At 41.0% G+C, this 13757-nt stretch overlaps 1 protein-coding gene across 8 annotated transcripts in view; it reads left to right on the top strand.

Annotated features, from left to right (window-relative positions):
* PPM1L (protein phosphatase, Mg2+/Mn2+ dependent 1L) overlaps positions 1-13757 on the top strand; it is a 332129-nt gene that overhangs the window by 147198 nt on the left and 171174 nt on the right. For 5 of the 8 annotated variants that reach the window (XM_070373943.1, XM_070373959.1, XM_070373977.1 and 2 more), the window contains one exon: positions 4092-4174. The exons of the other annotated variants lie outside the window; for them this stretch is intronic. In XM_070373943.1, the coding sequence (XP_070230044.1) occupies positions 4092-4174 (83 nt within the window). The remainder of the gene's footprint in view (positions 1-4091; positions 4175-13757) is intronic. 8 annotated transcript variants of the gene reach the window in all.

Here is a 13757-nt window from a genome sequence, read left to right as displayed (position 1 = left end):
AACCTGAATCATTAGCAACTAAATGACTAGTTCCACTTTGCTCAAGGATAGTGAGGGCACCCTGTGTGTGAGGGGAACTATTTGCCTTTTATGTTTTGGACGTGGCAAAGAAAGAGAAGGCAAACAGAATGGTATTTTCATATTAAAAGAGTTTGGAAGGTTATATCCAGCCACAGTGGTAACTAATGAACATTCCCATGTATGTGACCCCTACTGTGTGCTTCTGAAAAAGAAGTGTTACCTCTCCTTTTTCACTCTGTATTCAAGGTTGCCAAGACTTTTGGGGGAAATATTTTGTGCAACTTTTAATTTGATTTTCAGTTGGATTGCCCAAATTCTGAAGCTGAGCAGTTCCTTCTGGACAATGACTGAATATAATGTAGACTGTATATTGGGGAACTGGGCCCTTTTGTTCCTAGGTCATAGTTAAGGGAAATAAGTCTGCCTCAGCTGGATGAGAATGTCATATTCAAAAGGAGAGCTCTCCCTTGGGGACCCCTCCCCTGTTCCTGTCTTTGTGAATGCTCGTTATGTTTCCGTTTGCTTACTGGCTCCATGTAGGATATTGGTGGGCAAGGGAAAGCAAAGGGACAAGGGAAGAGAGAGAATTTTTGCCCCAAGAATCATATAAATTAGTTGGACAATGTATACACATGAAAATGTTTGGTAACAATTCTGGTTGCTTGTGATTAAAAGCCAGGATGAATTGGAAGAGAGTAAGTTTCTGTTATTTAGTCACTAAATCATGTCCAACTCTGTGACCCCACAGACTGTAGCCCGCCAGGCTCCTCTGTCCGTGGGATTCTTCAGGCAAGAATACTGGAGTGGGTTGCCATTCCCTTCTCCAGGGAATCTTCCCGACCGAGGGATCAAACCTGTGTCTCCTGCATTGGCAGGTGGATTTTTTTACCACTGAGCCACCAGGGAAGCCCATGTTTTTGTTGGATATGGTTCATCAGGTGGTAGGCCTAGGGTGGGGCCTGCTGACTTGGATTTCTAAGTTCCCAGCTGGTGCTGATGCTACTGACCTGAAGACCATGATGCTAACTGCTCCTCTCAGAGGTCAGGGAAAAGAGAGGTGACACAAAGGTGTGATTGATGTGTACTGAGATGGTCCATCCCCCCAAGTACTGCAGTTACCACACTTCTCTTTTCTGGCCTCATTTTAAGAGGACAGCTTGTAGCACTCTGAAATATCCACTTTTGATATCATAAGCAGGGAGCCTGCTTTTTCCTATAATTAGGGAATTCTCCACAAGGAGAGGAAATTTATGCCATATTCTTGGCAAAAGTAGAAGGAGAGAAACAGTATTCTTGGTTTTGTTTAGCTGTTATTATTCTTTTACTTTCTCTTACTTTCAGCATTCACCCCTACATTCCCAAAAGTACATTAAGAATTTTTTTCTGCAGCCAAATGCAAATAGGAAACACATGTTGTTGGATTCACACCCAATTAAGTTAAAATTAGGAAAATGGAGAGGAGAAAAAAAATTAAAAATGATGTAGGGTGAAGAGTTCAGAAAACAAGCTTCCTTGGAAAGGCTTATTTGGTACTTCTTGAGAACACTTGCTGATTGACTATATACATTTCTGAAGGAGAAATGCAATAACAGCCTCTGGAAGGGGGTTTGCCATAATGTTTTACTAGCAGCAAAGTGGAGGTTTCATTGCTATTAAGTTAGCAGTTGAAATGATTCTGCTCCCAAATATGTATTCCTACTACTTTGTATTAGTTGGGAAAGAGCATTCTGCAGTTTCTTTTCTTTCTTTTTTTTTACAGTAAGGAATCTTAAATGTACTTGAATTGTTACTTAGATATATCCGAAGTTTCTATTAAATACCAGTACAGAGAGATAAAAAGTTTTCCTACAGTATCTCTGTCCTCTGCTGGAACCAGTTCTTAATCTGATAGCAGTTTAAGGTTGATCTAATGAAATTGATTCTGGGCATTGTTGATATTGAGCCAGAAAACGTTACCACAGGTCCTTGTATGGTCAGGCCCCTCAAGATGGTTGCTCTCTTGTTCTCTGTACATTCCCCTGCTTGACCAGTGCCTGCTTCACTGATACCCTGATACATGACTGACCTTCCTATGGACTTGCCCCAGACCTCAGCGAATGAGCATTCTTATCAAAGGGACAGTGAGAGGCATGCCCCTCTGCTGCTTATTCTGGTGACTCATGAGCCCACCTGACATCAATTCCCCTATAACTATAACTGGTAATCTCCCCTTCCTGCTCCGGGAGCCAAGATGGCTGCCATATCCTGCGTGCTGTTAGCTGTACGCGGTGGTGTGTTGCACCAGGACCTGCGTCAGACATGTAAGCTCCCCCATCCATATTCAACCATTAATGTCTCTGTTGAGGATCCTGGGCTCATTCTTCAGTCTTGAAGCTGGGCAAGCACAGCCTTGTAGGTCTGCGGAGTGCAGCCCGACAGCCCTCCTCCCCTCCAACCCAGTTTGCAGCTTTATCCCTTTCCTCCGTTATCTTCCAGTGATACCCATTCAACTCCCTAGATATAGTGATACTAGGATTTGGGGATATAGTGAAACTTGGTGTATATTTCATAGGACAGTAGTTCTTTGTTTTTATTTATGGTAATTTTTCAAATGTTTGCTAGCATGTGATTCTTAATATAGAGAGTAGCTTGTTGGGCTTTTTTTCTACTTTCTCAGCCATTTAAAAAATACCACTCTCTCTAAGGCAGTGTTTTTCTTTATCTTGAAGCATACCAATGCATACATCTAATTAGGCACTAAGGAGGACTGTGCTATTTTTTTGCAAATATTTTAACTACAGGATTGAGCAGTAATCTTTTGGATATGAAGATGTGTGTTACATTATTACTTCTGTTCTGTTTTTCCTTTAAGAAGATTGAGGACCTGGTTCCAAGAGAGGGTCACATTTCTTTTAAATGTTTCCTTCCAATTTTTTTTTTCATGAGAATGAATTATTACTGTCAATTTCTAGAAACCAAGTTATCAATTTTTTCTTAATTTGACAAGAGCACGGGAACAGAAGGTTAGGGGAGGACAGTTGAGCCAGATTTGTACCTGATTCTGTTCTTGACCTGTGTCTTTTCAGGATAATTTTAAGACCTTCCTTCCCTTCTTTTTTAAGATAGAAGAATCCTCCAATGTCATATGACTCATTCACCTCCAGTTTTCATTCTCTTAACAGCAGAATTTTAGTGATTTCAGAGTCTAGTTCCATTTTGAACTATTCTCTTAAGTGGCTTTTTTTGTTGTTTTGTTTTTAACGTCTTCCTTTTTCAGAGGTCTTCAGTGTTTTCATGCCATGGTACATATCCAATAGTCTCACTCTCTTGTAATTTTTGTCTTATTGCCCAAGATGCTTCTTGAACCAGTCAAGTAAATAGTATACTTTTGATATCATTAATCTTTGAGCAGAGGGAAGAAGAAATATAATCTGTCTCATGTACATGGTTGAATAGCACTTGAAAAAAATTTTTTTTAATAGTTAAAAACATGTTTTAATGCCATTCTCCCAAATCATCCCCCACCCTCCCTCTCCCACAGAGTCCAAAAGACTGTTCTATACATCTGTGTCTCTTTTGCTGTCTCTCATACAGGGTTGTCATTACCATCTTTCTAAATTCCATATATATGCGTTAGTATACTGTATTAGTGTTTTTCTTTCTGGCTTACTTCTTACTTAATAGGCTCCAGTTTCATCCACCTCATTAGAACTGATTCAAATGTATTCTTTTTAATGGCTGAGTAATACTTCATTGTGTATATGTACCGCAGCTTTCTTATCCATTCATCTGCTGATGGACATCTAGGTTGCTTCCATGTCCTGGCTATTATAAACAGTGCTGCGATGAATATTGGGGTACACGTATCTCTTTCAATTCTGGTTTCCTCGGTGTGTATGCCCAGCAGTGGGATTGCTGGGTCGTATGGCAGTTCTATTTCCAGTTTTTTAAGGAATCTCAACACAGTTCTCCATAGTGACTGTACTAGTTTGCATTCCCACCAACAGTGTAATTTAATTTTAATTCCCCAAGATAGATAAGTAATGCTTTTGCTTCTAAATTGATGTATTTCCTCTATGATTATTTTTAAGAGTGGACATCATTCTAAAGGACCAGGAATATCTTATTTCTGGATTCTCTGGAACCTTTCCCAGTCTACCACATCTGGCCGAGAGTAAGTACTTAGTTGAAGTTTGAATGAATGAATGAACAAAGGAACATGGAAAGCTTTGACAAAAAGTATGCATATTTTAGTCATGGGTTCAAGATGATTACTAAACTGTAATATAAGAAAGGGTAGAACTTTTGGCTTGCTTAAGGATGTAAAAATATTTTTATTAGACTTTGTTTTTTAGGGCAGTTTCATATTTACAGCAAAATTAAGTAGAAAGTACAGAGATTTTCCATACACTCCCTGTCTCTACACATGCATGGCTCTGTGGTCATCAACATCGCCCACCAGAGTGATATATTTGTTACAATTAATGAACCTACAGTGATGCATCATCACTCAGAGTCCATAGTTTGCACTAGGGTTTACTCCTCAGTGTTGTATATTCTGTGGGTTTGGACAAATGTGTAATGTGTAATGACATACATCCACCATGGTAATATTGTACAAAGGAGTTTCATGTCCTAAAACCCCTCTGTGCTCTGCCTGTTCATCCCTCCCCCTCCCCTCACCCTTGACAATCACTGATCTTTGTGTTGTCTTCAGAGTTTCACCTTTTCCAGAATGTCATATGGTTGGAATCTTTTTCAGATTGGCTTCTTCCACTTAGTAATGTACATTGAAGGTTCCTCCATGTCTTTTCATGGCTTGGTAGCTCTTCTGTTTTTAGTGCTGAATACTATTCCATTGTCTGGATGTACTATAGCTTATTTATTTAACTACTGAAGGACATCTTGGTTGCTTCCAAGTTTTGGTGATTATGAATAAAGCTACTCTAGCTGTCCATATGCACATTTTTGTCTGGATATAATTCTCATCTCCTTTGGATAAATACAAAGTGGCACGATTGTTGGACTGTGTGGTAAAAGTATATTTAGTTCTGTAAGACGTTGCCTGTCTTTCAAAATGACTATATGATTTTGCATTCCCACCAGCAGTGAATGAGAATTCTGTTGTTTGACAGCCTCACCAGTATTTCTCTGGTGTTATTGTCCCAGATATGGCTATTCAAATTGGTATGTAGCAGTATCTTGTTTTTAAATTTGCATTTCCCTGAGGACATATGAATGGAGCATGTTTTATATACTTATTTGCCATCTATATATCTTCTTTGTGAGGTGTCTATTAAGGTCTTTAGCCCATTTTTAGTCAGATTGTCTGTTTTCTTATTGTTTAATTTTAAGAGTTCTTTGTATATTTTTAGTAAAGTCTTTTATCAGATATATCTTTTTGCTTTTCTCCTAGTCTGTGGCTTGTGTTTTCATTCCCTTGAGCTTACTTTATCTTAATTTGATTAATTTTTGAACACATGGTATTGTCACTTTGTATAAAATATTTGTATTAGTTTCTTAGGGTTGCCACACACAGTAACACAGACTGTAGGGTGGCTTTAAATGACAGAAATTTCTCTGAGTCCTGAAAGCTACTAGTCTGAAGTCAAGATGTTGGCAGGACCCTGGTCTCTAGAAGCTCTAGTAAAGAATTTTTCCTTTTGCCTTCTAGCTTCTGCTGGTTGAGCAGTATTCTTGGTGTTCCCTGGCTTGCAACTGTATCACCACAGTCTCTGCCCCTGTCATCACATGGGGTTCTCCCTGTGCACCACTGTGTCTGTATCCAATTTTCTCTCCTTATAAGGACATCAGTCATTGGATCAGGGCCCACCTCAATGCACTGTGACCTCATGTTCACAGATATCAGGGGTATTAACACTTGAACAGATCTCTTTTAGGGGACCACAGTTCTATCCATACAGATATAAAAGTGTATATATGAAAAGTTTATATCTCTTGCTATCCCCAGGTCATTCAGTTGCCCTCTTCAGAGGTTACCAATGTTATTTTAGTTTATTTTAAATAGCTGCAATTTGTCTAAAAATGATAATGGGGGAAAAGTCTCATTTTCTCCTTGAAGAGTCAGTCTTTTTCTCATGTGTTTCATTCATCAAAACTTCCTGATTTTAGTCATCACATTTATCCCATGTCCTCGGCTGGGTTCAGCAATGGGAAGAAAAGATGAAATGTTCAAGTACAAACTAAATATAGTGAACCTATATTAATCGTGGCGTGAAACATATTCTATATCCATGTGACTCCCTCATTAAGTGTTAGACACGGTATGGGTAGCACTTAATCACTCACTTGCTGGCACAAAGTAGGTTGTTGCTAGTTTTTAAATACTAGTAACATTAAATCCTACAGCATTTGGTTATGGGGTTTCTTATTTATATGTGTGTCATTAAATGGTTTTGAAATGAATTTGTTGCTATTATGTAGTAAAATGAAGCTGTTAAAGTACAGCTCTATTAGGTGAAATTGATGAAGGATAGTTCTGTTCACTCATACATAATAAAATATGTGTTAAGATCCTATACCTTCTAAAATAGAAATTATATATACTAAAACTGCATAATGCTGCATCAGTTCAGTTCAGTTCAGTTGCTCAGTCGTGTCGGACTCTTTGTGACCCCATGAACCGCAGCACACCAGGCCTCCCTGTCCAACACTAACTCCTGGAGTCCACCCAAACCCATGTCCATTGAGTTGGTGATGCCATCCAACCATCTCATCCTCTGTCGTCCCCTTCTCCTCCTGCCCTCAATCTTTCCCAGCATCAGGGTCTTTTCAAATGAGTCAGCCCTTTGCATCAGGTGGCCAATGTATTGGAGTTTCAGCTTCAACATCAGTCCTTCCAATGAACACTGAGAACTGATCTCCTTTAGCATATTTAATGATCTGCAGAGTTCTGCAGTAAGCAATCAACATGTCTAACTTTGTTTAGCCTACGGTTGCTCATAAAGTTATTTAAAAAAATATTACACCTCTCATTGCTTTTATTTTCCAGAATATGTTTGGAGAAATAAAGGTTTAAAAGCAGAAGGTAGAGTTAAAATATTGAGTCAGAAGCCGGGCACTGAGTTAGGACAGAAAGGTAGAACTTTTCTCCCGCCTGTCCTAATAGGAGGAGACTGTGTTCTTTTTATTGCCATAGGAACCACTGCATTGCTGTCTGAGAGGTTGTGAGAGGACAGAGGATAGGAGAAAGGGTTTGGAGATTAGACAGGTCTAGTGTGAATCCCAACACTGCCATGTACTAGTTACTTGAAAAGTGAAAGTCATTCAGTTACGTCCAACTCTTTGTGACCAGGTGGACTGTAGCCTGCCAGGTTCCTCTGTCCGTGGCATTCTCCAGACAAGAATACTGGAGTGGGTAGACATTCCTTTCTCCAGGGGATCTTCCCAACCCAGGGATTGAACTTGGGTCTCCTGCATTGCAGGCAGATTCTTTACCATCTGAGCGACTATGGAAGTTGCTGCTACTACTTATGGCTACATTTTTCTTTATCTATATAGGGGGAAGACATAGTTCCTATCCCTAAAGAATTTATCATCTAATGGGAAGATGAGATTAGAAGAACTGTGGTCATGAAACAAGAATAAGATTATTGCTTTAAGAGATAGACACAGTAGTTGGAGGGGGTGGTCTGTTTTATTTTTATTTTTAGATTTCTAGTTATTTATTCTTTTGGCTGCGTGACGTGAGAAATTTCCCTGACCAGGATTGAATCCATGCCACCTGCATTGGAAACTTGGAGTCTTAACCACTGGACTGCCAGGGAAGTCCCGGGGTGTATTTTAAAGGAGGCAGAAGCCAACCAATTGTGGACGATCTGGAAAAGCTTCATGGAGAAGCTGGCATTTAGGTAGACAGGTCTATATGAGTTAGTAAAGTAAGACTGACATTTGGAGACATAATAGAGGGGAGTACATTTGGGGCAGAGCAAAAAGCAAGAGCAAAGTTTGGGTGACGGGAAAGAAAAGACATTTAAGGAGTAGCAGGTGGCTTTATTTCTCCAGAGACATTATCAGTTAAGCAGTCATTTTGCTCTATGGCCTGTGTGCTGTAGGACCTCGGTGGTATAGATTGTTTTAGCAGGACTGTTGGTGGCTTTTGAGTAGACTCATGCATTTAATACTTTCTGTGGCACCATTACCAAGTAAATAACCTTGTACTTGAAGAAAATTTAGTTTTCAGTTAATGCTCTTAAAAGTTTGGTCACTCTACTAAAGTACCCATACTCATAATAGGGTTTATTGTTAACCTTGGAAAATTTACTGTGCTGATATGCCAAGTCCCGTGGAGGGACACCCTCCTGAAACACCCTCTTCCAACAACACAAGAGAAGACTCTATACATGGACATCACCAGATGGTCAACACTGAAATCAGATTGATTATATTTCTTTGCAACCAAAGATGGAGAAGCTCTATACAGTCAGCAAAAACAAGACCAGGAGCTGACTGTGGCTCAGACCATGAACTCCTTATTGCCAAATTCAGACTTAAATTGAAGAAAGTAGGGAAAACCACTAGACCATTCAGGTATGACCTAAATCAAATCCCTTATGATTATACAGTGGATGTGAGAAATAGATTTAAGGGCCTAGATCTGATAGATAGAGTGCCTGATGAACTATGGAATGAGGTTCGTGACATTGTCCAGGAAACAGGGATCAAGACCATCCCCATGGAAAAGAAATGCAAGAAAGCAAAATGGCTGTCTGGGGAGGCCTTACAAATAGCTGTGAAAAGAAGAGAAGTGAAAAGCAAAGGAGAAAAGGAAAGATATAAACATCTGAATGCAGAGTTCCAAAGAATAGCAAGGAGAGATAAGAAAGCCTTCTTCAGCGATCAATGCAAAGAAATAGAGGAAAACACAGAATGGGAAAGACTAGAGATCTCTTTAAGAAAATCAGAGATACCAAAGGAATATTTCATGAAAAGATGGGCTCGATAAAGGACAGAAATGGTATGGACCTAACAGAAGCAGAAGATATTAAGAAGAGATGGCAAGAATACACAGAAGAACTGTACAAAAAAGATCTTCACGACCCAGATAATCACGATGGTGTGATCACTTGCCTAGAGCCAGACATCCTGGAATGTGAAGTCAAGTGGGCCTTAGAAAGCATCACTACGAACAAAGCTAGTGGAGGTGATGGAATTCCAGTTGAGCTATTCCAAATCCTGAAAGATGATGCTGTGAAAGTGCTGCACTCAATATGCCAGCAAATTTGGAAAACTCAGCAGTGGCCACAGGACTGGAAAAGGTCAGTTTTCATTCTAGTAACAAAGAAAGGCAATGCCAAAGAATGCTCAAACTACTGCACAATTGCACTCATCTCTCACACTAGTAAAGTAATGCTCAAAATTCTCCAAGCCAGGCTTCAGCAATATGTGAACCGTGAACTTCCTAATGTTCAAGCTGGTTTCAGAAAAGGCAGAGGAACCAGAGATCAAATTGCCAACATCTGCTGGATCATGGAAAAAGCAAGAGAGTTCCAGAAAAGCATCTATTTCTGCTTTATTGACTATACCAAAGCCTTTGACTGTGTGGATCACAATAAACTGTGGGAAATTCTGAAAGAGATGGGAATACCAGACCACCTGATCTGCCTCTTGAGAAATTTGTATGCAGGTCAAGAAGCAACAGTTAGAACTGGACATGGAACAACAGACTGGTCCAAATAGGAAATGGAGTACGTCACGGCTGTATATTGTCACCCTGCTTATTTAACTTATATGCAGAGTACATCATGAGAAACGCTGGACTGAAAGAAACACAAGCTGGAATCAAGATTGCCGGGAGAAATATCAATAACCTCAGATATGCAGATGACACCACCTTTATGGCAGAAAGGGAAGAGGAACTCAAAAGCCTCTTGATGAAAGTGAAAGTGGAGAGTGAAAAAGTTGGCTTAAAGCTCAACATTCAGAAAACGAAGATCATGGCATCCGGTCCCATCACTTCATGGGAAATAGATGGGGAAACAGTGGAAACAGTGTCAGACTTTATTTTTCTGGGCTCCAAAATCACTACAGATGGTGACTGCAGCCATGAAATTAAAAGACGCTTACTCCTTGGAAGGAAAGTTATGACCAACCTAGATAGCATATTCAAAAGCAGAGACATTACTTTGCCAACAAAGGTTCATCTAGTCAAGGCTATGGTCTTTCCTGTGGTCATGTATGGATGTGAGAGTTGGACTGTGAAGAAAGCTGAGCGCCGAAGAATTGATGCTTTTGAACTGTGGTGTTGGAGAAGACTCTTGAGAGTCCCTTGGACTGCAAGGAGATCCAACCAGTCCATTCTGAAGGAGATCAGCCCTGGGATTTCTTTGGAAGGAATGATGCAAGAGCTGAAACTCCAGTACTTTGGCCACCTCATGTGAAGAGTTGACTCATTGGCAAAGACTCTGATGCTGGGAGGGATTGGGGGCAAGAGGAGAAGGGGACGACAGAGGATGAGACGGCTGGATGCCATCACTGACTCGATGGACGTGAGTCTGAGTGAACTCCAGGAGTTGGTGATGGACAGGGAGGCCTGGCATGCTGTGATTCATGGGGTCGCAAAGAGTCGGACATGACTGAGTGACTGATCTGATCTGATCTGACTGCCCAAGATTATAGGACCTCAGAACCCTTTGTTCCCTGAGTTTGTATTAACATCTCCCCAAGATGTTCTCTTCCAGTCATTAGGGTCAGTGTGGAGCTTTGTCAAAAGATGGAATATTACTCAGCCATAAAAAGGAACACATTTGAGTCAGTTCTAATGAGGTGGATGAACCTAGAGCCTATTATACAGAGCAAAACTGACTTACATCCACCTCATTAGAACTGACTCAAATGTGTTCCTTTTTATGGCTGAGTAATATTCCATCTTTTGACAAAGCTCCACACTGACCCTGATGACTGGAAGAGAACATCTTGGGGAGATGTTAATACAAACTCAGGGAACAAAGGGTTCTGAGGTCCTATAATCTTGGGCAGTCAGATCAGATCATATATTAACGTGTATATACAGAGAAGGCAATGGCACCCCACTCCAGTACTCTTGACTGGAAAATCCCATGGACAGAGGAGCCTTCTAGGCTGCAGTCCATGCTAAGGGTTGGACACGACTGAGCGACTTCACTTTCACTTTTCACTTTCATGCATTGGAGAAGGAAATGGCAACCTGCTCCAGTGTTCTTGCCTGGAGAATCCCAGGGACGGGGAAGCCTGGTAGGCTGCCGTCTATGGGGTCGCACAGAGTTGGACATGACTGAAGTGACTTAGCAGCAGCAACGTATATATGCGGAATCTAGAGAAATGGTACCAATGATCCTATGTATAGGGCAACAAAGGGGACACAGACATAAAGAACAGACTTCTGAACTTAGTGAGAGGAGGAGAGGGTGGTATGATTGAAACATATACATTACCATATGTAAAATAGATAGCCAGTCGAAGTTTGATGTATGAAGCAGGGCACCCAAAGCTGGTGCTCTCTGACAACCAGGACGGATGGGGTGGGGAGGGAAGAGGTTAGGGGGTTCAGTGGGGAGGGGACACATGTATGCCTATGGGTGATTCATGTTGATCTATGGCAAAAACCATCACAATATTGTAAAGTAATTATCTGCCAATTAAATGAAAGTTTTAACAAAGCAAATGCTTTGCTTACCATTTCCCTTACCTGTATCCCCTCCAGCATATCAGATTTTGAGCCTGGTAGGGGTGGGACAGGTGCTCAAAAGGGCAGGAGCAATGTGGGCACCCTGGCCATCCTCATATCTTTTGTCCATGCCTCCAGCCTCCCACTCCCTATCTCCACCCATTCTCTGACCCAACCTAACGTATCATAAATTATTCTTCAGTTGCATGAACAGTAAGGGCTCCCTCTCCTAATCCCTAATTGCTAAAATTTTATAATAAAAATCTTACTAAAAAGTTGTGGGGAGTTCTCTACGTGCATGCATGCTATATCGCTTCTTTGTGACCCCATGGACTACAGCCCACCAGGCTCCTCTGTCCATGAGATTCTCTAGGCAAGAGTACTGGAGTGGGTTGCCATGCCCTCCCTGCAGGGGATCTTCCAGACCCAGAGATCGAACCTGCATTGGCAGGCAGGTTCTTTACCACTAGTGTTATCGGGAAAGCCTGGCAGTCCTAGGACTTCAGGGTTTCATCCTTGGGGCCTGGGTTTCAATCCCTGGTTGGGGAATTAAGATCCACAAGCAGCATGGTGTGGTCCAAAAAACATTTGTGAAGAAAAATATAAATATATACATGTAAGCAGGCCAAGTAGGTTATTGATCACCTCTAGATTAGCAGTGCTGTGTTCTTAGTCGTCAGTCATGTCTGACTCTTTGTGATCCCAAGGACTGTAGCCCACCAGGCTCCTGTCAATGGGGATTCTCCAGGCAAGAATACTAGAGTGGGTTACCATGCCCTCCTGCAGGGGGCCTTCCCAACCTGGGATCAAACCCAGGTCTCCTCCATTGCAGGAGGATTCTTGACTGCCTGAGCCACCAGAAAATAGTAGTAGATCATTGGAATAACACCCTCTTCCAACAACACAAGAGACAACTCTACACATAGACATTACCAGATGGTCAGTACCAAAATCAGATTGATTATATTCTTTGTAGCCAAAGATGGAGAAGCTCTATACAGTCAGCAAAAACAAGACTGGGAGCTGACTGTGGCCCAGATCATGAAGTCCTTATTAGAAAATTCAGACTTAAATTGAGGAAAGTAGGGAAAACCACTAGACCATTCAGGTCTGACCTAAATTAAATCCCTTATGATTTTACAGTGGAAGTGACAGACAGATTCAGGGAATTAGATCTGACAGAGTGCCTGAAGAACTATGGAAGGAGGTTTGTAACATTGTACAGGAGGCAGTGATCAAAACGATCCCCAAGAAGAAGAAATGCAAAAAGGCAAAATGGTTGTCTGAGGAGCCCTTACAAATAGCTGAGAAAAGAAGAGAAGCAAAAGGCAAAGGAGAAAAGGAAGGATATATCCATCTGAATGCAGAGTTTCAAAGAATAGCAAGGAGAGACAGAAAGCCTTCCTAAGTGATTTATGCAAAGAAATAGAGGAAAACAATGCAATGAGATAGACTAGAGATCTCTTCAAGAAAATTAGAGATACCAACCTTGCCAACATCTTATTGGCAAAGATGGGCCCAATAAAGAACAGAAATGGTAGGGACCTAACAGAAGCAGAAGATATTAAGAAGAAGTGGCAGGAATACACAGCAGAACTATACAAAATAGATCTTCGTGACCCAGATAACCATGATGATATGATCACTCACCTAGAACCACACATCCTAGAATGCAAAGTTGAGTAAGCCTTAGGAAGCATCACTGCGAACAAAGTTAGTGGAGGTGATAGAATTCCAGCTGAGCTATTTCAAATCCTAAAAGATGATGCTGTGAAAGTGCTGCAGTCAATATGCCAGCAAATTTGGAAAAGTCAGCAGTGGCCACAGGACTGGAAAAGGTCAGTTTTCATTCCAATCCCAAAGAAAAGCACTGCCAAAGAATGTTCAAACTGCCACACAATTGCACTCATCTCACACACTGAAAGAATGCTCAAAATTCTCCAAGTCAGGCTTCAAAAGTCTGTGAATTGAGAACTTCTAGATGTTCAGGCCATGTTTAGAAAAGGCAGAGGAACAAGAGATCGAATTGCCAACATCTGTTGGATGATCCAAAAAGCAAGAGAGTTCCAGAAAAAATCTACTTCTGCTTCAT

This window comes from Bos mutus, chromosome 1 (genome assembly GCF_027580195.1).
Source record: "Bos mutus isolate GX-2022 chromosome 1, NWIPB_WYAK_1.1, whole genome shotgun sequence".
Taxonomy (NCBI): Eukaryota; Metazoa; Chordata; class Mammalia; order Artiodactyla; family Bovidae; genus Bos; species Bos mutus.
The sequence above is the reverse complement of the archived record's forward strand: the minus strand, read 5'-3'. Positions and strand labels throughout refer to the sequence as shown.